Source organism: Lampetra fluviatilis, chromosome 24 (assembly GCF_964198595.1).
Source record: "Lampetra fluviatilis chromosome 24, kcLamFluv1.1, whole genome shotgun sequence".
Classification (NCBI taxonomy): Eukaryota; Metazoa; Chordata; class Hyperoartia; order Petromyzontiformes; family Petromyzontidae; genus Lampetra; species Lampetra fluviatilis.
In genome coordinates, this window is record NC_136298.1 from 5,137,705 (window position 1) to 5,163,064 (window position 25,360).

The 25,360-nt window shown below is 48.3% G+C and overlaps 1 protein-coding gene across 10 annotated transcripts in view; it reads right to left on the reverse strand.

The window, feature by feature from the left end:
* Positions 1–25,360, reverse strand: part of LOC144941091 (nuclear factor 1 A-type-like) — a 384,067-nt gene that overhangs the window by 193,073 nt on the left and 165,634 nt on the right. The window contains exon 1 of one of the 10 annotated variants that reach the window (XM_078867564.1): positions 18,283–19,935. The exons of the other annotated variants lie outside the window; for them this stretch is intronic. Coding sequence (XP_078723690.1) covers positions 18,283–18,309 — 27 coding nt within the window. The 5' untranslated portion in view covers positions 18,310–19,935. Of the gene's footprint in view, positions 1–18,282; positions 19,936–25,360 lie in introns of those variants that run through there. 10 annotated transcript variants of the gene reach the window in all.

Sequence of the window (25,360 nt, forward strand, 5' to 3'; positions counted from 1 at the left end):
GACAGGGCAGCCTTTTGGTGAGACAGCAGATGAGGACGGGCAAAACGGTGGAGAGAGAGACATGGAGAGAAATAGGATGCAGAGGAAAAGCGAGAGAGGGGGGATGGGGGGGGACATGCAGACAGAAGGAGTGTGGGGGGGGAGAGGGGACGGTTGGAATACTTGGCTCCAAAGTCACAAAAGTGGGAGGGTGGGGAAGTTGGGGCCGATTTTGGCAGCTGGAAAGACAGAAAAGCTTAAAGAGGTGGGGACTCTCATGAAGAGGGAAAAAATACGCGTAAATAAATATGGACACGTTTATTATGTAACTGGACGATGGCGAAAGTGAATTTGTGGCATTATGCGCATTTTAGAGAACTGCAAAAAAGGAATTGAAATTGGCCATGCTCTGTTGCGCAATAGGAGCGAACCGTGCGCATCGCAATCAGAAGTCGGGACGGTAATGACGGCGAAAAACGTGAAATGACTAGGGTACTGCCCCAGCGGTCGCTGGCGTTTTGCGTCCGGGGCACGGCCGTCGTAAATTCGCAAACACTCCCAACGAGTTTCAAGGATTTCCAACAAAAAAGAAGAGACACGGCCGTCGACGCGCAACACCAAACAACTCAATGCGCGCATCCCCCCGTACGCGCAATTCGGTTTGACAAACAAACAAACCGCACGAGTGGAAAAAACTAAGGTGCTCTGTGCGCGCGCAAACACAATTCTGGATCGTGGGGGAATAATTTTGGAAAGCGACGGGAACCAAAATGATCGATACGTACGTATATTGTATCACGTGCTCGATCGCAAGTCAAGCGATTGTTTGGGTGGCTCTACCGTTGGGTTTTCGACGCAGCGGTCCCGCGTTGTGGGCCCTCGGTGCCAGCGGCGGGCGCCGGCGTTCCCGTGGCGCTCGGCGACGTGAAATGGCGGAGAACGTGGCGCTTGGGAACAAGACGGCGAAAGTGAGGAGCGGGCGCGGAAATTGGTAACTTTTATTTTTTTCCTCCCACCGAGTGAAAATCTGACAAAATCGAAAGTTTCCTCTTTCGAACCCGCCCCGTTAATTAGCCTGCGCGTTGCCCGTGTTGTGACTTGTGTTTATTACGAAATGAAATTGTCGCTCGGGTGGACTTTGTGAAGCAACTGTACAGTGCTGCTGTGTTCACCGGCACCGCTTAAATTATCGAAATGTATAAATGTACAGCGGGCAGAATGAGCAGGAATGAGCGCGCGACGGGAATTGCCGATACGGAAGATGAAGAAGCAGTTGCAGCGGACTTCGCTGCTCGACGCAAACGGAAGAGGCGTTTCGCAAATCGTCCTGTACAAATCGTCAAGCCAAAAAATATATAACTTATATAACTCCTATAATATATATATACACACACTCATCTCCTTTAGAAATAAATCTGTATGTACATGACATAAATATAATTGGTTTCATATTTTTTGGTACCTCCAGACATTGCGAGCAAATCAGTGTTCTGACAGTGTCTGTCTTTGTACATTGCATCTCGAGTGTTTCACGTGATATACAATTGGCGTTGTGCTTCTTAATATTTTATCGTAGAATGGCCCAAAATTTGCCAAATCTTTCATTGTAATAAATTAATTTAAACTCCTTAAATTATGGAGTTCAAAACCTCACCGTGGGAGATATCGGAGCTGCGTGCTTTAACAACCGAGGCTGGGATTCGTAATCAATCACAAGATTACCTGTTAGCGAGCACGCGGGCATTCATGTGCACACCATCAGGACTGAGAATAACATGGTCATGACCCAGCCACACACCCAGTGTTGCCTTAAGACATGCCGGCCTTACACTCGTCCAACACAGAGGCCCGGAAAGACTGAAATGAATCAGAAAAACTATTTACGTGCGAATACAAAAAAAAGTCAAGGTGGGTGGAGGGGGGGGAGGGAATCGGTGGCACTGCTCCGTGGACACGGCGCGACCCGAGTTCGATTCCCAGTCACGGCTAATGTCAGTGACGAACGATACCTAAACCGGTCCTGGTCCGCACCGCACCCCTATCTCCATGTTACGAACGCCCGCACGGACCGGTGCGGTGAAGTGCGGTCAAACGACCCCCCCATGAACGGCACAATGTGCGGAGGCCTTCATCGAGCAGCCGACTGGCAAAAGAATCGAATCATTCCTCATCGGCAGCAGCAGCAGCAGCAGCAGCAGCCGTGATCAATCCACTGCTTGGCGAAGACCTCCCCCAAATCCGTCGCCATCTCGAATGATCCCGCGACGTAACGCTCCACCCAACACCTGCAGCACACGAGCTGAGCTCATCGCTCCATCTCCAAGGCAGGCGTCCTCTCAAACATGTACAATGTCACTCGATTATATATATAGATTTTTATTTTGTTACCAAAAATGCATGCGGCATAGATTTACCCAGCCTTGGTACACGGACCCATATTTGCTTTTCACGCAAGAACTCGATGTTGAGAGGGTGTCACAGCCTAGGCAATGCTGCACCACTCGGTGCCAAAGCCCCTTGCAAAAATCATTCATTGGGAGGCTTTTCAAACGAGCAGCAAATAAGTCAATGTTCATTGTACGAGAACGAAGGCAAAAATCCACCCCCCCCCCCCCCCCTATAGCCTCAACAGACTCCTGGGGCAAGTGCTGTTAGCGAGCAGCACCTTTGAAGGCCGACACGGCACACGAGGCAATGGCGTGGCCAGCACCACGCACGACCGCCTTTGTCTCCCCAGTGCTGATGTTAACACACCGCACCAGGTACTCACAGCACGCAAATGGAAGAGACCGAGTCACATAACAAGAGTAAAAATGTATTATCATGAATCTATTCCCCGAAGCTTTGTGTGTCCTTGCTGATCGCGGAGGAAGCGAATCGGTACATAGATCGCCGCTGTATCGGGACTTAATCGCCACGTCGGGAGTTAGCGCTAACTCCCGGATAGCCCGTGCTCAACATTCTGATACTTATCCTGCACACGTGTTAATAACCAACGCGGGGTGCGTTTAATCATAGGACGTTTGAGAAGAAAAAAGGGGAGAGTTATTATTATTATTTTTATGACGGGGGAATTTTCCGTCTACGATAAGATGACGGAGACGCGAATAACACTCAACACGGAGGGCGGGCAGCAGACGGACACAGAAAGGGACAGGCAGCTTGGACAACGAGACAGACAGCCATACAGAGAGATAAAGAGAAAAACAGACTTCGTAATAAAAAGAGCTAAAAGAATACAAACAGATGGATACGCAGAGAGACATGGAGACAAATAGAGAGACAGACTGACAGCGAGATAGATGAAGAGGCAGAGGCAAACAGACAGATCTACAAAGAGACAGATAAACAGAGAGAGATACGTACAAAGACAGACCGACATAGAGACAGACAGAGAAGAGAGATACACAAAGAGACGGACAGACAGAAATTGAGATGAAGAAGACAGACTGACAGATGCAGACACAGACAGACAGACAGACGAACGGACAGACAGATCCCGAACTCCCTGGACGCATTACATAATGTGAGCCAGAGCAGTGTGACAGGACACGCTAAGGAAAGCTCTGCGAGTAAAACGAACCAGGCATCGCGCAAAAATCCTACTCCAGCGAGTGTTACATTGCTAATTATTTCCACCCAATAGGATATTTATAACGCTATTACAGCATTAGGTGCTCAACGCTTATGATTATCAATAATGTAAATGTACAGGCAAATCCGTGGGGGGGGGGGGTGGCGGGGGGCGCTCTCCGACTTTTGAGAGGGCGACCGTTTTGGCCGCGTCGTCGTCAAGCGCTCGTCCATCGTTCGATGTTTTGCGACGAGTTCCAAGCCAATCGGAGGGGGCTACGCAGCGCAAAAGCACGCATGTGGGAAAATTTTAATGGACATAGCGGCAAACATTACAAATTTCCCGTTTTCTTTTTTGGCAGACCAAAAAAAAAGATTTGAGATCCCCGCCCGTTCCATCGCGTCGCATTGTGCGTTCCCGTACGAAGGCGCAAATACCTCCGGCTTCGACAGACATCTTTCCTATGCGTGCATTAAAACAAAAACATTAAAGTTAAGCCGAAGCAATGGCTACGGAAGACATAGGTAGGGGTTTATTTCCCCCCTCTCGCTCTCTCCTTCTCTCTCCCCTCTACTCACTCCCCTCCACGGTGGCTCTAAGATTGGTTTTCTTCACCCCCCCCACCCACCTCCCACCCAAGGCAAAAAGAAACCTGTGTTTATTATTAAAAAGGGATTACACACACTCCCTGAATGAACTTAATATGCGGCTACACACACACAAAAAAACACGGCAATTCCTGCAAGGCTGCTAAGGCATCCCCTTCTTTCGCCCGCTTGCCGAAAGCAGCGGGGAAACTCAGACGAGCAGGGCTGCTTCTGCCAGAATAAATTCGCGAAGGAACGCAAAGGCGCAGACCTGCAAAAATGCTTGCTCACGCCTCTGCTGCAGAGGGCTCCGGAAAGTAATTATTGTCCCAAGCTTCCGCACTTGCCGGGCGACTTGGAAGGGGCAGGGAGTTCCCGCCGGCACTTTAGCACACACCACGCGATCCGCCGCTCGACGACGAATATACCGCAGGTTGGACTGAGAGATTTGAGAAACTTGCCAATTGTTTTGACTGCCGTGCAGGGAACATTTGAATCGAACCGAAGCACCGTACCTAGTCAACCGTGCTAATCGGAGGTGCGGGAGAAAGACAACAAACTTAACGCAAAAAGCAGTTCTAAAGGAACGAGTTTTCCATCTAGATTTTAAAATGCATTGCTCCAGTGGCTTCCTAATATCAGAGGGTAGAGCGTTCCAGACGGCCGCAGAAGCGCATCTGAAAGCGAGCGATGTAGTGATCGTCTTTGCTCGATGGTGAGCCAAAAGCCGCTGCTGCTGCTGCTGCTACGAGGATGACTGGAGTTTGCATGATGGTTTATGCTCCTTGATTAGCTCAGCAAGGTATTGCTCTTGATTTGTAGCAAACACTTTCCGTGTAATGAGTGCAACTTTTTGGATTGCAAGTTCCACTGCACTAACCATTGTAAGTAATAATAGTTTTCAAATATCAGATTAAGAGTAGAATAAAAACACATACTTTGCGGCATCCTGGTATATTAGAATAACAATCGCATGGATAGGGAGCGTCCGTGGGAATTAACTGGTGTGTATGTGTAAAAGATATGATATAGATGTTGGTGTCGGTGCATTTGGAGGTAATTTTTCTTTAACAGCACGCCTCTTGCGTTGCCTCCGCTAAAGCGATGCTGCTGCTAATTCACATTTGCGGTCATGTTTTTGTTGTTGTCGTCAAAAGCGTGAAAAATCATTCCAGACGAAATTAAGTGGATAAGTCGGTGCGGCGGCAGATTACCAAAATAAGTTAAGTTGTTAATTTGAAATGCCATCGTTATCGCCAGCCATGGTGAATCTGCTGCTGAATGCTCGCCGTACCACCCCAAGACCACGGCCCCGTCTGAGATGTGCACTCACGCAAGTAAACAAACTACCTTGGCAGCTTTTCATTGCAAGATTTCCACAATGAATATTTTTTTGTAGAACTGCAGACAATTAAATGCAAATACGTGCGCGCATTTAATCGTAATAAAAAAGGTGAACCTAAAAGAAAATATTCGCGAAGAAGACAATTAAATAGAACCATTCAGTGTTTCATGTCACAAAGCAACCTCTGTATTGTCACTGGAAGGACATCACAAACGCGCGATTATTTATTGAAACTACAAACAGAGAGGAGAAACGTCATATTAAAAATGTTCAGGACTGAGCCAGGAAAAACATGTGCACTTTCTTTACCTTGTAATGTTTTCTCTCTCTCTCTCTTTCTCTCTCTCTCTCCAGGTACATGGTGCTTGATGAAGCGCCCTGGTATTGGATTAATAATTGGGTTTTAATTCCCATTTTAACGAAGCCTTAAATGCCGACGACGAGCGTGGCCCCATGCCTCTTCTCCTAACGACAAAAAGCCTCAGGTCGCACCCACGGGCAGAGGCAAGTCAAAAAAAGGCTCTTGCAATGCTAAGGAAATTGTATTTCACTGGACATCACAAATTGTTTTGTAAAACTTAGTGGTGGAGTGCGCGAGGGGTAAAAACCCAACTGCAGGTAACCTCACGCAGACACGGACGTCTATTTCACATGCGACGTTGTAAAAAAACGAACAACATTTTACCGGTGTGAAAATAAACGCCGTGCTTGCTCGAGCAAGTGCTTGCTAAAAGTTTGCGATGAACGTTTTGTCGTTCCACGTAAGCTCGCAGTAATAAAGACGGCATTCTGCTCTGCTAAGCCTCGGTACGGATTGCGGCATGCGGCTAGCGACGTTTCAACGAGGGTTGGCAACGCAAAGATAAGCTTTGCGAAAATTTGTAAAAAGTCGGAGAGCGCTGACAAAGTGCACGGGCGTGAAAACCGACGGTGAAGTGTTTTGGGTTTTTTTTTTGCGGAACAAAATTAGACGAGACGTTAATTAAATTATGAATAAGGAGAATTCTCGAAAAATTCTCGGCCACTTTTTGGCAAGTGGGTGATTTGGCGGGCAAATGGATGTGGTTTTAGTGACAAAGTCAGATTAAAAACGACCATTAGTTGAGTTGACTGACTGACGTTGCAAAAAAACTGCATTGCAGATGGAAGAAAAAATACTTTAGCATCAATTAGAAATATATTGAACAAAGACATTCGCTTTTTCTGACATTAAGCGAATATAGCAACTTTTGTTTACACAAAATCAATAAGGCGCCGTATTTTTTTATATAACCGCCAAAATAACGTGACGGTGTGTTGGCAGCGGCACCAATAACTAAACCTCAACAGATTCGTCGATCACGCTTCCCCACAGAGGGCTAAATATTACACAACAGGTGACGTTTCGGGTAATGGCCCTTCTTCATGGCAGAGAGACATTGAGGCGAGAGAAATAGCAGAGACATCGCAGAGAGACGCAAAGAAAGACAACAGAGAGACAGAGAAGTTAAAGAGGCTGAGTGAATCATTGGAGACAGGCAGCACTCCACACCACGAGGGTCTAATAGAAACGTGATTCATGTATGTTTAGAGATATCGATATTTAAAATCGATATTTTATTTACGCCGCTAGTAAAAAAATAAGATGTATTACAATTATACGGAATAAACGTTTACAAAAAGCGTCAAGTGTGAAAATAATCCCACGCAAAACCCCATGAAATTATTTTCGCGAAAACCATTTCGCTCCGTTATCGTCGTCATGTTAAAAAAACAACAACACTTTTGGCGCATGCATTGCAAAGTATGCAGCTCAACACAAACACACAATGACGCGTGTTTATATAAAATACATTCAAATAACTCCAGAAACCCCCCACCCACCAACCCACCCACCCACTCCTCATTCGCTCCCCAATGGCTCCTCGGTTTGGGATCAAAACATCCGCAGCGGAAAAAAAAGGGGGCACAGACGCAGTTTGTGTGTATATATATAAACAATTATACACATCTACTACGTGGTGGCTTGCAAACTTTCCATCGCGATGCCAAACTCTTATCCACAGAAGAACCGCAATAAAGAGAGCGGGGGGGAAAAAAAACAAGAAATGCAGTCACAAGGAAACTGTTAGAAAGCTACGATCGCTTGTTGTGTGATGTTTTATTAAAGTGGCTTTAATAGAATTGAGTACATTAATTATGCCATTAACTAACTGCCTACGACCGCAACAACTCAGAGAAAATATATCTCAAGAGTTGCAATTTGTACAAGAAAAATTACGGCTTTGAAAATTGCAGGTTAAGGGCACTTTTATAAATGCCTAATTATACTGTTGTGCTTACGAATGTGTTTGTAAGTGTGTATGCATGTTACGTGAAAGAATGATGAATAGTACGTATCCGTGTAAAGACACATTATCAAATAATTATTGATTTACTCAGCAAGTAACACCAAGCTCAGATGGGTATATATCGTGTGTATATATATACACACACACACGAGACGTATAACATATATGTATATCTATACCATCGCATACATATATGTGATTTTAAAAATATGCATATATATTACGTCGGTATGCATATGCACAATACATTGTTCCGCACATATAGACACATCAATGTAGGTTTAATGCATATCTATGTACGAATGCATGTACATGCATGCAATTACAACTGCATAGTGCAATACAAATGCATGCGTGTGACTTGTCTATGCAAATACACCAATTACATGTGTAAATGTGCGTGTATATACTACATATATACACACAATTCTTATCATACAATTAAAAAAAACATGCACACACACATATATACTACAAATAAATACGTACATCAGCACCGTGTGTTACATAGGTATGCCACGCGAATTGTTTGATTAATTGTATAAAATCATGGTCATTGGCTCATGCCTACTTTCTTGACTATACATGCATGCATTGCTTATAACAAACGCATTCATAACAAATAAATAAAACACCCCCCGCCGTATAGCCCTACCAACAGAATATGTTGGGGCAAGTGCTGTTAGCGAGCACACGAGGGGGTGGGTGGCCATCACCACGCCCGGCCGCCTTTGTCTCCCCAGTGACGATGTTTACACGCCGCGCCAGGTACTGATTTGAGGCTGAGTCGACCTAGGTGGGGGGGGGGGGACACACAGGACCGGTTCAGATAAACGTCACCCGGTGTTTGTGGCCGTGAGTGGGAATCGAACTTGGCTCGCCGGGTTAGTAGCACAGCGCGCTAACCACTACACCACCGCTCCCCCCCCCCCCCATTCATACATTCATAGACATACAATGAAAAGCATCTCAACGTTAAGACTCTGCGACCTGCATTGTGTCTGCTCCGGCATAACAGAGACCCCCATCCAGCAGTGGATTGACCAAAGCACCACTCATTGCACCTTGCACTTGGACACTGACTTCCTAACTTGTCATCACCGCCGGCCAAATGAGACGTGGGAAGGGTTCACACTACACTGGTGAACCTGATGAGTTCCAACCCTGGCCATGGCTTTTGGGTGACATCTGAGTACCCCCCCCCCCGCTAGCCAAGCCTCCGTCTGCACCACCACCACCACCCCTCCTTCCTTTGTCCTTGTAGCCAACCTGCAATGACCGGCGTGGTGAAGTATGGTCAAAGAAGAACAGCAGTGGAATGACGAATGGGGAAGCAGTGGAATGACGAATGGGGAGGGATGGGGGGGGGGCTGGAATCGATCACTGCTCACGAAAGGGTTTTTTTTATGTCAGCCGATGGTAACGTATTCAACACGCTTCACACGTCAATAGTATTAATAATACTACACATTCCTCTTTAATTGCGTGGGATTACGTAACGCAAATAGCAAAGTTTTCCACTTTGTGAACGACAGTGCGGGTCACATCTAAGGTGAACGTTGCGTAAGTTCTTGCGTAACACAATTATTTAACTCCGGACGCCTCGAAAGCAACACCAGTCCACAGTGGAAGTCACACACACACAGATCACACACACAGTCAGATCACACACACACACAGATCACACACACACACACAGATCACACTCACACACACACAGATCACACTCACACACACACAGATCACACTCACACACACAGATCACACACAGATCACACTCACACATACAGATCACACACACACAACACAGATCACACACACACAGAGACAGATCATACTCACACACACAGATCACACACACACAGATCACACACACAGACAAATCACACACACAGACAAATCACACTCACACACACAGATCACACACACACAGACAGGTCGCCTCGTTATAGCACAGCGTACAATGATGTGGTTACTACCAATTGTGAGTGAAAGCCGCCTGGAAAAACGCACCAATGTCAGGGTGCAGTGGTGACCAGAACCACACCACGCCCGACCGCCTTTGTCTCCCTGAGTGGCGATGTTTACGCACCGCACCAGGTACTCATTTGAGGCTGAGTCGACCTAGGGGAGGCTCAGGAGCGGCTCAGATAATCGTCACTGATGGTGTTGGCCGTGAGCGGGAATCGAACTCGGGTCACCAAGTTCGTAGCGCAGCGCGCTGACCGCTACACTACCGCTCCCCCCACACACACACACACGTGTATACACACAGACACACACGTGTACACACAGACACACACGTGTACACACACGTGTACACACACGTGTACACACAGACACACACGTGTACACACGTGTACACACAGACACACACGTGTACACACAGACACACACGTGTACACACACGTGTACACGCACACACGTGTACACACACACACGTGTACACACAGACACACACGTGTACACACGTGTACACACACGCACGCGTACACGTGTTGGCCGTGAGCGGGAATCGAACTCGGGTCACCAAGTTCGTAGCGCAGCGCGCTGACCGCTACACTACCGCTCCCCCCACACACACACACGTGTATACACACAGACACACACGTGTACACACAGACACACACGTGTACACACACGTGTACACACACGTGTACACACAGACACACACGTGTACACACGTGTACACACAGACACACACGTGTACACACAGACACACACGTGTACACACACGTGTACACGCACACACGTGTACACACACACACGTGTACACACAGACACACACGTGTACACACGTGTACACACACGCACGCGTACACACACGCGTACACACACGCGTACACACACGCGCACGTGTACACACACGCACACGTGTACACACACACAGACACACGTGTACACACACACGTGTACACACGTGTACACACACACACACGTGCACACACACACACACACGCGTACACACACATACACACACACGTGTACACACAGACACACACACACGTGTACACACAGACATGTGTACAGTACTTCTTGGAAGTTCAGTTGTGTCGGGAATGCAGCCAAAAACTCCCCCCCCCAAACCATTCCAAAATAAATATATGTGGACAAAAAACCCCCCTCTGTGTTGCGTTATCTTCATGCGGCATGACTTAATTTCCTTTTGCAAAAAAAAACCCAGAAACCACGCGTAGCTGTGATAACCCTTCCTGGTAAACAGAGTCAAGTTGTATTCGCAAGAATCCCAACACCAACAACCATTTCAGAATTGGAAGAAAAAAAACACAATCACGGATTTGGGAGCATCAATCGAAAGTTTGCCGCGGCACAAAGCGGTCGTGTCGTGGTTAGCGTTGCCCTACGAACTTGAACAGGTCCCGGGCCTCCCCTAGGTCGACTCAGCCTCAAATTAGTATGTAAACGTCGCCGATGGGGAGACAAAGGCGGTCGGGCGTGGTGCTGGCCACCCACCCACATCGTGTGCCGTGCCGGCCTTCATAGGTGCTGCTCGCTAACAGCACTTGCCCCAACACTCTGTTAAGGCTACACGGGGGATCTTTGTCTCTTTAATCGTCTCAAACTTAACACAGTAACACACACACAGCATGGAGACAATGCTACTGCATAAGACTCTACAAAATGTTGCATCGTGGAGATGGGCTCTGTCAAAGTTATTGTGACACGGACACGTCGTGGTGTGTGTGTGTAACTAAATAGACACACGGTCCTCTATCCCAACACACAAGTCACACGCGTGATGACGAATGGTAACTCTGCAAGCTTTGTTATGCACGAGGTACACGCGCACACACAACACCATCAGTGACGATTATCTGAGCCGGTCCTGGGCCTCCCCTAGGTCGACTCAGACTGAAATGAGTACCTGGTTCCGTGCGTAAACATCGCCACTCAGGGAGACAAAGGCGGTCGGGCGTGGTGCTGGCCACCCACCCCCTCGTGTGCCGTTCTGGCCTTCATAGGTGCTCGCTAACAGCAATAGTCACTTCAGGCTACAAATACACACACCACACACTACAAATACACACACTCCACTACAAATACACACACCACACACTACAAATACACACACCACACACTACAAATACACACACCACACACTACAAACACACACACCACACACTACAAATACACACACCACACACTACACATACACACACCACACACTACAAATACACACACCACACACTACAAATACACACACCACACACTACAAATACACACACCACACACTACAAATACACACACCACACACTACAAATACACACACCACACACTACAAACACACACACCACACACTACAAATACACACACCACACACTACACATACACACACCACACACTACAAATACACACACCACACACTACAAATACACACACCACACACTACAAATACACACACCACACACTACACATACACACACCACACACTACAAATACACACACCACACACTACAAATACACACACCACACACTACAAACACACACACCACACACTACAAATACACACACCACACACTACAAATACACACACCACACACTACACATACACACACCACACACTACAAATACACACACCACACACTACACATACACACACCACACACTACAAATACACACACCACACACTACACATACACACACCACACACTACAAATACACACACCACACACTACAAATACACACACCACACACTACAAATACACACACCACACACTACAAATACACACACTCCACTACAAATACACACACCACACACTACAAATACACACACCACACACTACAAATACACACACCACACACTACAAATACACACACCACAAACTACAAATACACACACCACAAACTACAAATACACACACCACAAACTACAAATACACACACCACACACTACAAATACACACACCACACACTACAAATACACACACCACACACTACAAACACACACCACACACTACAAATACACACACCACACACTACAAATACACACACCACACACTACAAATACACACACCACACTCTACAAATACACACACCACACTCTACAAATACACACACCACACACACACTACACACACCACACACACACACCACACACTACAAATACACACACCACACACACACACTACAAATACACACACCACACACTACAAATACACACACCACACACCACACACTACAAATACACACCACACTACAAATACACACACTACACACTACACATACACACACCACACACTACACACACACACCACACACTACAAATACACACACCACAAATACACACACCACACACCACACACTACAAATACACACACCTCACGTTCTGTAATCCAACACAGGTCTCTCTCTCACACACACACGGACACAAAATGAAGATCTCCACGTGTCGCCTGAACACAATGTTGTGGACAAGTTCTGATCGCGAGCATCTGTGAAGACCGGCACGGGACACTTAGTGGGTTGGTGACCAGCAACCACAGCCCAGCCGTCTTTGTCTCATTTTAGGCCGAGTAGACCTTGGAGAGGCCCAGGACCGGTTGAGACAATCGCCCCATGCGTTTGCCGTGAGTGGGAATCCAACTCGTGACGCTAACCGCTGCGCCACCGCTCTCCACACACAGACACATAGCATCTATACATACTTGCCGACGGTGGCAAATTGCCGGTTTTAATGAGATAAACATCACGGCCAATTACTGAAGCCTCTTTGCTTCGTACTATTACAGTCAATCAATGCGCAGAGGATCACGAGCATAGAACGGTATCAATTGTCCTTGAAATGTTAAAATAATCCCTTGCGAAACTCTTAACGTGACCGCTTGAAAGCGTTTTTTTTTTCTCTTAAAACACTTATTAATGTTATAAGTTAACGGAAACGAACCCTTTTGGTTTTTTTTAAACCGACTGTATTGATGAAATGCGCCGCACAACCGCGTTCAACTTGCGCCGTGCATCTTCACTGGCAGCAAAGTTGGCACGGGATAATGGGCAACGTTGAAATGCCATCACTGTAGTTGGTCTGTGCACAACCTCACAATCAACGCATTGTTGCAAGGCAAGCCTGGGAATTACTATAAACTGTACATTTAGGGCCCGTTCTTTCTGTTTGCAAAAAAAAAAAATGCTGCTCCATTAATTCACGAAGTGTTAGGTTCCAAAGTTTTTTACGAACCAATTTTTTTTCAAAAACAAAAATCCATGCCCTTGCCAAATAATATTAATAACGCGTTAAATCAAAGAGTGGCTGTGCACATGCGTACGTCACGAGTTTCTGAGAAGGGAAATGTATCTTTGAGCAAACTTGAAGGTGGGGTATTATTTAATATACAGCGTTTTGGACTAATGATTCACATCCTGAACCACGCTCACGGACGTTGCACACACACACACAAGCACACGCGTGATGTGTGACCTTGTGTTAAACCTCAACTCTGGTCAAACTCTTCACGCAAACGTTCGCACCCCCAAACCAAGATTTATCGGGAAGATTGCAGCGAATGCATTCATGAGGTAGGGGTGGAATTGTTTGTATGCTGCAGTTAAAATGTGTACACATGCCTCTTGATTTCTGCTGGAGACGGGCCCGTGAGCCAACCAATCATTGTCATGAATACTGGGGTTAGTTCGCGTAAATATCAATGTGTCGTTAAACCCGCCACCACCCGACACAGCCAATTAATGAGGTTTGTCACATAAATAAAACATGCCAATTCCTTACTCGATGTGCTGGAGAGCAAACCCCACAAGTTTGTGCCGTGGTCAAATTGTAAAGGTTTGTGGGCTTTACACTCCAACTCAACTCGTAACGAATTGGCTACGTTCTGTTTACGTGACAAACTTCACTAACTGGCTGTGTTGGGTGGTGGTGGGTTTAACGACACATTTAGATTTACGCGATTAACCCAGAAACCTCTTATTTTAGATATTGATCGCAAAAGCCGACTACGCGTTAAACCAAAATGAATACTGCAGTACAATTGTGAATAATATATGTACATACACGAGAAAGATATATTTAATAAAGGCCTCTCTACCATTCGATGGTAGAGAAACGAATGGGTTTCAAATGCCATCGGGTCTAGCCTTTGGAGGACTGTCTCATAATGCAGCATGATTTAAGCGAAGCTGATGCAATTATCCAAGCTCTCACAATCCTATAGATATATACACATTCATACTGTAGATGTCTTGAAGAATTATTTAGGAAAGGTTTCTCTACCATCGGACAAACACACGTCCAAATACAATTGTGTCTGGGCTTTTTAAGACAAATGAAAAGCATTTGACTCAAAGCAGAACGTCAGTTTTCCAAGCTCTCAGAAATGTACGTGTATAACATGACATTCTTATATACGAGTTACAGTGTATAAAGTAGTGTTAGGTATATACGTGTCTACACGTACCTACAATAGATAACGAACACACAGACGTAACTAAATACATACCGTATACACACAAAGACACACACATATATAATACAAAAAATTAGAATAACAGCATGTAAGAAATGTTAATAAGAGCCGTACTCTTTACTGATGCAGACACACATGAAAAGGATCGAGAAAATAATGAATAGCACCATCCAAGCTTTTGCTATCAAAGTAACTGTATAGGTCACTTACTGTACACGGCCATCATAGGGGGTGATTGATTGATATCCACTTTTAATAAGCCCGTGGGAAGTCATAAGTCACGCCACTAGTTCCAATTCTTAGTGGCCTTAGAGAAAGTGGAGAGCTGTACGGGTATATATATACACACACACATGGTCGTGTCAACAAAGTTTGCCTGCAACAACTAACAGAAAGTTCGTGCGTCCAACGTGATCATCGTAAAGGTCCAATTACCACGTGTGAATTCCCATTCAAAGCCATGCATGGGAATCACCAAACGAATGTTTTTAATCACACAATGAATATAACAACACAAGTATCCCACCACCAACACCACCATACTCGTCTCAAGAAACAAAAAGTTTGAGACCGTGCTAAATAAATAAATAAAAAGGCACGGCGTTGGTCGTTCATCAATTGTCACATTTGTAGAAGTTAAAAAAATGTTTCGCCTGCAGCTTTTGTGAGCTGTAGTTTGCACCGCTTTAGCAAATCGGTGGTTCGAGGTCGATTGCCGGCATCCACATACTACTCAGTCCATCCGACTGTATGGCACGTGGCCGGGAGGCCAGGCTAACTCACTTCATCACAATGCTGCTGATGATGATGCTGCTGCTGCTGATGATGATTATGCTGATGATGATGCTGATGTTGTTGATGATGCTGTTGCTGATGATGATGCTGCTGATGATGATGTTGTTGATGATGCTGTTGCTGATGATGATGCTGCTGATGATGATGCTGATGATGCTGCTGCTGATGATGCTGATGCTGTTGATGATGATGATGCTGTTGATGATGCTGATGCTGTTGATACTGATGCTGATGATGCTGCTGATGATGCTGATGATGCTGTTGATGATGCTGATGATGATGCTGATGATGATGCTGATGATGCTGTTGATGATGCTGATGATGATGCTGATGATGATGATGCTGATGCCGACACGTGGACACGATGGGGGTGTAATATACTTGCTATCAATGGATCCACAACACACACATTATGTAAGTCACGCTCGTGGGATAACCAAGTTCGCGTTCACTCAAAGGAGATGAGAGGGGGGGGGGTGAATGGACGGCATTGTAATTACACAGCAAGGCGGCCATTCGAAACTCTGTGGCAGTGATGTCACCGCAGCGTTTGTGCCAGGCTAGGTGCACTTTGAGGCTAATAAGACCCCCCCCCCGCCGAAGCTGTATAGACTATGAAGGCCGACACGGCACACGAGATAATTTGATGGAACAACATCACCACGCCCGAACGCCTTTGTCTTCCCGGTGGTGGTGGTGTTAACACATCGCACCAGCTACTCACTTAAGGCCGAGTCGATCTAGAGGAGATCCAAGAACCGGTCCAGATATCCGTCACCGATGTTGACTTTGAGCGGGAAATCGAATTCGGTTCGCCCGGCAAACCACTCCACTACCACTACCCCCAATGGAGAACACACACACAGACAAACAACACGTGGACATTCACACGTGCACACACAACACGTGTAGACACAGACACACAACACGTGTACACACTACACGTGTAGACACAACACGTGTAGACACACAACACGTGCAGACACAACACGTAGACACAGACACACAACACGTGCACACACAACACGTGTAGACACAGACACACAACACGTGTACACACTACACGTGTAGACACAACACGTGTAGACACACTACACGTGCACACACAACACGTGTAGACACAGCACGTGTCCACACACGGACACACAACACGTGTAGACACAACACGTGTACACTAACACATGTACACACACAAGTGTACACACAACACGTGTACACACACAACACGTACAGACACACACCAAGTGCAGACACAACACGTGCAGACACTACACGTGCAGACACTACACGTGTACACTAACACGTGTAGACACAACACGTGTACACTAACACATGTACACACAAGTGTACACACAACACGTGTACACACACACAACACGTGTAGACACAACACGTACAGACACACACCAAGTGCAGACACAACACGTGCACACACAACACGTGTAGACACAACACGTGTAGACACAACACGTGTACACACACAACATGTGTACACACAACACGTGTACACACACAACATGTGTACACACACAACACGTGTACACACACAACACGTGTACACACACAACACGTACAGACACACACCAAGTGCAGACACAACACGTGCAGACACTACACGTGTACACTAACACGTGTAGACACAACACGTGTAGACACAACACGTGTACACACACAACACGTGTAGACACAACACGTGCAGACACAACACGTGTACACACACAACACGTGTACATTAACACGTGTACACACAACACGTGTATATTAACACGTGTACGCACAACACACAACACGTGTACACACAACACGTGTAGACACACCACGTGTAGACACACAACACGTGTAAACTAACACGTGTACATTAACACGTGTATACACAACACGTGTACATTAACACGTGTACGCACAACACGTGTACATTAACACGTGTACACACAACACGTGTACATTAACACGTGTACGCACAACACACAACACGTGTACATTAACACGTGGACACGATGGGGGTGTAATGTCCTTGCCATCACTATTGGCAGATTACAATTCAACGTTGGATCGGTGTAAGATGTCAGCACAAACTTTATCATCTCACTAACAGGCGATTTATCCAGCAGCAGGCAAGCGGAATCATCAGCAAGATTGGATGTCATCGTAAAGAGAGGATCTATGTGATGACAACAGCAACACAAGAACACAAAATCAGTAACACAATCACACGAATCGAGATGGACTCACTCACCTGGGTTAGACAGAGCGGCGAATACATCGCTGGTGACGCTGATATTTTGGCAAACTTTCGTTTTCCTCTTCAAATTAAAAAAAAGTATTTAAAAAACGCCGTAAATATATATACTCAAACACAGATGTACTCCTTTAAATGCAGATCTTCTGTCGATTTGTCCAGCCTATTGCAACTGTATCGCGTAGCATAAATACATAAACTTACACGAAATTTTTCAATTGTTATTTTATATAAAAAAAATAACGCACAAGAATACGGAGGAGAGAACGCAAATAAAGTAGTTTTCTTGAGTCGTTGATTGGTAGTTGCTAAATTCACTTAATGATCGTTTCGTCTACTCGCTTCACGTGTTTTGGCGGCTCAATGTGTCCTTGCTTGCTCGGCTTCTGGTGGGGCTGTAAATCCTTGCTTGTCGATCTCACGATTCACAAGAATAATTAATAATTATACTGATTATATCATCCTTCCCTCGTGTTAAGTGATAGGCAAAAAGCCTGCATTGAATACTGAACTCATATATATAATAACCTGCACCGTGTCTCGTTCACTCTCTCCGCATGGTTACAACCACATCAAAAAAAATCCTCGTGGAATTAAAGTCTTTTTTTCTTTCTTTCAATATATATACCGCAAATAATAATCCTTAGAAGCTAAGCTAGCACATCTCCCGTCCCCTCTGTACGCACAATATTCTCTACGCAGCCGATGTATATACTTAGGCTACTGTTTTATTATTATTAGCTACTACGAAGGCGACGGTGGAGAGGGTCTCGTCCTCCTGCCCGCGTCCCCCAAATGCGACTCCCAAGTCGCGCCTGCTGGCCCCGGGCGCTGTGTGTGTGTGTGACTGTGTGTGTGTCAGTGTGTGTGTGTGTGTCTGTGTGTGACTGTGTGTGTGTGTGTCTCTGTGTGTGTCTCTGTGTGTGTGTGTCAGTGTGTGTGTCTGTGTGTGTGTCAGTGTGTGTGTGTGTCAGTGTGTGTGTCTGTGTGTGCCTGTGTCTCTGTGTGTGCCTGTGTCTCTGTGTGTGTCTGTGTGTGTGTCTGTGTGTGTGTGTCTGTGTAACTGTGTGTGTCTCTGTGTAACTGTGTGTGTCTCTGTGTTTCTGTGTGTGTGTCTGTCTCTGTGTGTGTCTCTGTGTGTGTGTCTGTGTCTCTGTGTGTGTCTGTGTCTCTCTGTGTCTCTGTGTGTGTCTCTGTGTGTGTGTCTGTGTGTGTGTGTGTCTCTCTGTGTCTCTGTGTGTGTCTCTGTGTGTGTGTCTCTGTGTGTGTCTCTGTGTGTGTGTCTCTGTGTGTGTGTCTGTGTGTGTCTGTGTGTGTGTCTCTCTGTGTGTGTGTCTCTGTGTCTCTGTGTGTGTGTCTCTGTGAGTGTGTGTCTCTGTGTGTGTCTCTGTGTGTGTGTCTGTGTGTGTCTCTCTGTGTGTCTCTCTCTGTGTGTGTCTCTCTGTGTGTGTGTCTCTGTGTGTGTGTACGCCTGTCTCTCTGTGCCTGTCTCTGTGCGTGTCTCTGTGTGTGCCTGTGTGTGTGTGTGCACGTGCGTGCTACAATCTGGCCGTAGTGGTTTCAACGCCCGCTGATGTGAATCTGTGGAGGAGAATGGAGGCAGGCTTGTAGGGGTGTGGTGGTTGGTGGTGGTGGTAGACCGGGGAGAGGGGATGTGAGAGAGTGGAGGGGAAGGGGGAGGAGGAGGAGAGGCGATGGCGATGGGAGGGGGAGGGTTGTTTGGTGGTAGTGGCGTTCGTCTGTGTGGGTCGTGGAGTGGAGCAGTGAAACCACGAAGTTGCTGAGAGAGAGAGTCGGAGGGAAGGGGGGGGGCTCTGTGTATGATGGTGGGGGGGGGTAAGGAAAGTGAAGGGAGGTGATGGCGGGGGGGAATAGGCGACCCGTCTTCGCGAACCCGCTCGCTAAAGAAGTTGCGACACGTGTGTTGTGTGTGTGTGCTGTGTGTGTGCTGTGTGTGTTGTGTGTGTGCTGTGTGTTGTGTGTGTGTTGTATGTGTGCTGTGTTGTGAGTGCTGTGTGTGTGTGCTGTGTGTGTGCTGTGTGTGTGCTGTGTGTGTGCTGTGTGTGTGCTGTGTGTTGTGTGTTGTGCTGTGTGTGTGTGCTGTGTGTTGTGTGTGTGCTGTGTGTTGTGTGTGTGCTGTGTGTGTGTTGTGTGTGTGTTGTGCTGTGTGTGTGCTGTGTGTTGTGTGTGCTGTGTGTGTGTGCTGTGTGTGTTGTGTGTGTGTTGTGTGTGTGCTGTATGTGCTGTGTTGTGTGTGCTGTGTGTGTTGTGTGTGTGCTGTGTGTGCTGTGTGTTGTGAGTGCTGTGTGTGTGTGCTGTGTGTGTGCTGTGTGTGTGCTGTGTGTGTGCTGTGTGTGTGCTGTGTGTTGTGTGTTGTGCTGTGTGTGTGTGCTGTGTGTTGTGTGTGTGCTGTGTGTTGTGTGTGTGCTGTGTGTGTGTTGTGTGTGTGTTGTGCTGTGTGTGTGCTGTGTGTTGTGTGTGCTGTGTGTGTGCTTGCTGTGTGTGTGCTGTGTGTTGTGTGTGTGCGCTGTGTGTTGTGTGTGTGCTGTGTGCTGTGTGTTGTGTGTGCTGTGTGTGTGCTGTGTGTGTTGTGTTGTGTGTGTGTTGTGTGCTGTGTGTGTGCTGTGTGTGTTGTGTGTGTTGTGTGTGTTGTGCTGTGTGTGTGTGTTGTGTGTGCTGTGTGTTGTGTGTGTGTTGTGTGTGTGCTGTGTGCTTGCTGTGTGTGTGCTGTGTGCTTGCTGTGTGTGTGCTGTGTGTGTTGTGTGTGTGCTGTGTGTTGTGTGTGCGCTGTGTGTGTGTTGTGTGTGATGTGTGTTGTGTGTGCTGTGTGTTGTGTGTGCTGTGTGTTGTGTGTGTGCTGTGTTGTGTGTGCTGTGTGTGTGCTGTGTGTTGTGTGTGCTGTGTGTTGTGTGTGATGTGTGTGTGCTGTGTGTTGTGCTGTGTGTTGTGCTGTGTGTGCGTGCTGTGTGTGTGTGTTGTGTGTGCTGTGTGTGTTGTGTGTTGTGCTGTGTGTGTGCTGTGTGTTGTGTGTGTGCTGTGTTGTGTGTGTGTGTTGTGTGCTGTGTGTGTTGTGTGTGTGTGTTGTGTGTGTGCTTGCTGTGTGTGTGCTGTGTGTGTGCTGTGTGTTGTGTGTGCTGTGTGTTGTGTGTGCTGTGTGTTGTGTGCTGTGTGTGCTGTGTGTGTTGTGTGTGTGCTGTGGTGTGTGTGCTGTGTGTGTGCTGTGTGCTGTGTGTTGTGTGTGCTGTGTGTGTGCTGTGTGTGTGTTGTGTGTGTGTGTGCTGTGTGTGTTGTGGGTGTGTTGTGCTGTGTGTGTGCTGTGTGTTGTGTGTGTGCTGTGTGTTGTGTGTGTGCTGTGTGTTGTATGCTGTGTGTGTTGTGTGCTGTGTGTGTTGTGTGTGCTTGTGTGTTGTGTGTGCTGTGTGTTGTGTGTGTTGTGTGTGTGTGCTGTGTGTGTTGTGTGTTGCGTGTGTTATGTGTGCTGTGTGTTGTGTGTGCTGTGTGTGTGCTGTGTGTTGTGTGTGCTGTGTGCTGTGTGTGCTGTGTGTTGTGTGTGTGGGGGTGTGTGGTAGTGTGAGTGTGGATGTGTGTGTGGGGGTATGTGTGGGGGTGTGTGGGTAAGGGTGTGCGTGGGTGTGCGTGGGTGTGCGTGAGTGTGTGCGTGAGTGTGTGCGTGCGGGGGTGCGTGTGTGGGTGTGTGTGGGTGTGTGTGGTAGTGTGTGTGTGGGTGTGCGTGGGTGGGAGTGTGCGTGGGTGTGCGTGGGTGGGAGTGTGCGTGGGTGTGTGCGTGTGTGCGTGAGTGTGTGCGTGTGTGTGTGCGGGGGTGTGTGTGGGTGTGTGTGGTAGTGTGTGTGTGGGTGTGCGTGGGTGGGAGTGTGCGTGGGGGTGTGCGCGGGGGTGTGCGTGGGGGTGTGCGTGGGTGTGTTCGTGGGTGTGCGTGGGTGTGTGCGGGTGTGTACGAGTGTGTAGGTGTGTACGAGTGTGTGTGTATGTGGAGGTATGTGGGGGGGGGGGTGCGCGTGATTGAGCGGTGGTGCAGCGGTTAGCGCGCTGCGCTACGAACCCGGCATCCCGAGTTCGATTCCCGCTCACGGCCAACACCGGTGACGATTATCTGAAGCGGTCCTGGGCCTCTCCCTAGGTCGACTCAACCTCAAATAAGTACCTGGGGCGGTGTGTAAACACTGGGGAGACAAAGGCGGCCGGGCGTGGCTCTGGCCACCCACCCCCTCGTGTGCCGTGCCGGCCTTCATAGGTGCTCGCTAACAGCACTTGCCCCAACAGTCTGCTAAGGCTACACGGGGCATCTTTGTCTTTGTGTGTGGAGGGGGGGTTGCGGTAGTGCAGCTGTTAGCGCTACGAACCCGGCGACCCGAGTTCGTTTCCTGCTCTCAGTCAACACAGACGACTTATAGTTGAACCGGGACCTTCCCCTAGGTCGACTCAGCCGTAAATGAGTACCTGGTGCGGTGTGAAAACGGCACCACGATGGAGACCCCACCCACCTCTTGTGGGTGGGGGTCCTTGTCTTCTTTGTGGTGGTGTGAGTTGTGTGTAGGTGTGTGTAGGTGTGTTTAGGTGTGTGTACGACTGTGTATGTACTCAGTAGGGGGGGGGGGGGTGCATGTGTGGTAAAGGACATGCGGGGGATCTTTGTATGTGCGGGTGTACGTGTGGGTATGTGCGTGTGTGGGTCTGTGCGTGTTTGGGTCTGTGCGTGTGTGGGTATGTGCGTGTGTGGGTGTGTGTGGGTGTACGTGTGTGCGTGTGTGGGTCTGTGCGTGTGTGGGTATGTGCGTGTGTGGGTGTGTGTGGGTGTACGTGTGTGCGTGTGTGGGTCTGTGCGTGTGTGGGTGTGCGTGTGTGCGTGTGTGGGTGTGTGTGGGTCTGTGTGGGTGTGTGTGCGTGTGTGTGTGGGTGTACGTGTGGGTATGTGCGTGTGCGCGCACGGGGAGTTCAGCACTATCGCAGCCAAACGCAGGACACGCCAAACACAAAGCTGCCCCATAGAGCCTTGAACCAAGTCGCAGACGCACACATACAGACTCAATGTGCCCACGCAGACTGACGCACACGCGTACAGAGACACGCCGAAGACACAATCCAGAAGCACACCGTGATTACACACATCACACGCGTGTGACGTGGTTACACACATCACACGCGTGCACATACGCAGACGCGTGTGCGGAAAATAAACACAGACGCACGCACGGACGTGTTCGCACACACACAGAAACACACACACAGAAGCACACACAGAAGCACACACACACAGAAGCACTCACACACAGAAGCAAACACACACAGAAGCACACACACACACACAGCACACACAGACACAGCACACACAGACAAAAACACACACAGAAGCACACACACAGACACACACACACAGAAGCACACACACAGACACACACACACAGAAGCACACACACACAAACAGACGTGCTACATATATCACGCGCACGTGCACAAAAGACACAGGCGCATTCAGAGACGGCATTCACACAGAAGCACGCGCGCACGCGCGCACGCACAGACGCATTCACGCACACAGACACACAGACACACACAGACACACACACACAGAAGCATTCACGCACACACACAGAAGCGCACACAGACACACACAGACGCATTCACGCACGCACAGACACACAGACACACACAGACACACACACACAGAAGCATTCACGCACACACACAGAAGCGCACACAGACACACACAGAAGCATTCACGCACACACACAGAAGCGCACACACAGACACACACAGACGCATTCACGCACGTACAGACACACACACAGACACACACACAGACACACACAGACGCATTCACGCACAAACACAGACACACACAGACGCATTCACGTACGCACAGACACAAAAGGACGCACATGCGTAGACGCATTCAGACACAGACAGACAGACAGACACAAAAGCACACACACGCGGTGGTGGTAGGACGTGGTGGGTGGTGCAGTGGTGGTAGGACAAGGTGGGTGGTGCAGTGGTGGTGCAGTGGGTGGTGCAGTGGTGGGTAGTGCAGTGGTGGTAGGACGTGGTGGGTGGTGCAGTGGGTGGTGCAGTGGGTGGTGCAGTGGTGGGTGGTGCAGTGGTGGTGGGACGCGGTGGGTGGTGCAGTGGTGGTAGGACGCGGTGGGTGGTGCAGTGGGTGGTGGGACGCGGTGGGTAGTGCAGTGGTGGGTGGTGCAGTGGTGGTGGGACGCGGTGGGTGGTGCAGTGGTGGTAGCACGCGGTGGGTAGTGCAGTGGTGGGTGGTGCAGTGGTGGTATCACGCGGTGGGTGGTGCAGTGGTGGTGGTGCAGTGGGTGGTGCAGTGGTGGTGGTGGGACGCGGTGGGTGGTGCAGTGGTGGGTGGTGCAGTGGGTGGTGCAGTGGTGGTGGGACGCGGTGGGTGGTGCAGTGGTGGGTGGTGCAGTGGTGGTGGGACGCGGTGGGTGGTGCAGTGGTTTGCGCTCTGCACTGCGAACCCGGCGTCCCGGTTACGATTCCCGCTCACGACCATCGCCAGTGAAGATTTATCTGATCCTGGGCCTCCCCTAGGTAGACTCAGCCTCAAATTAGTACATGATGCGTTGTGTAAGGATCGACAATAGAGAGACAAAGACGGCCGGGCATGGTGCTCTCCACCCCCCCACCCCACATTGTGTGCCGTGCCGGTCTTCAAAAGCTGCTCACTTAGCAGCACTTGCCCCAAAAGTCTATGAAGCCTTTACGGGGGACCTTTTTTGTTCGTCACATTACAGGACAGGCCCAAGTGGTGTTGTACAGAAGGACATCGCTCCGCTTTCTAAGCTTTGCCAATACGAACCCTCCACCCTCCACACTGTTCACGTAAACACACACCCTCATCATCTGTAAGCCTCGTATATCCACTAACAACACGTCTTGCATGTGCGCACGTGTGTGCTTGCCGATGACTGGTACCAGTGGTGTCAAGATTGGCCTCTGTGGAGGAGGAGGCTCGTGAAGGACGCTTCTACTGGGTAGTGCCAGGCTAAGTGCACCGTGATGATACTGGGTAGTTGGAGGCAGTCGCCCTCCAACAACA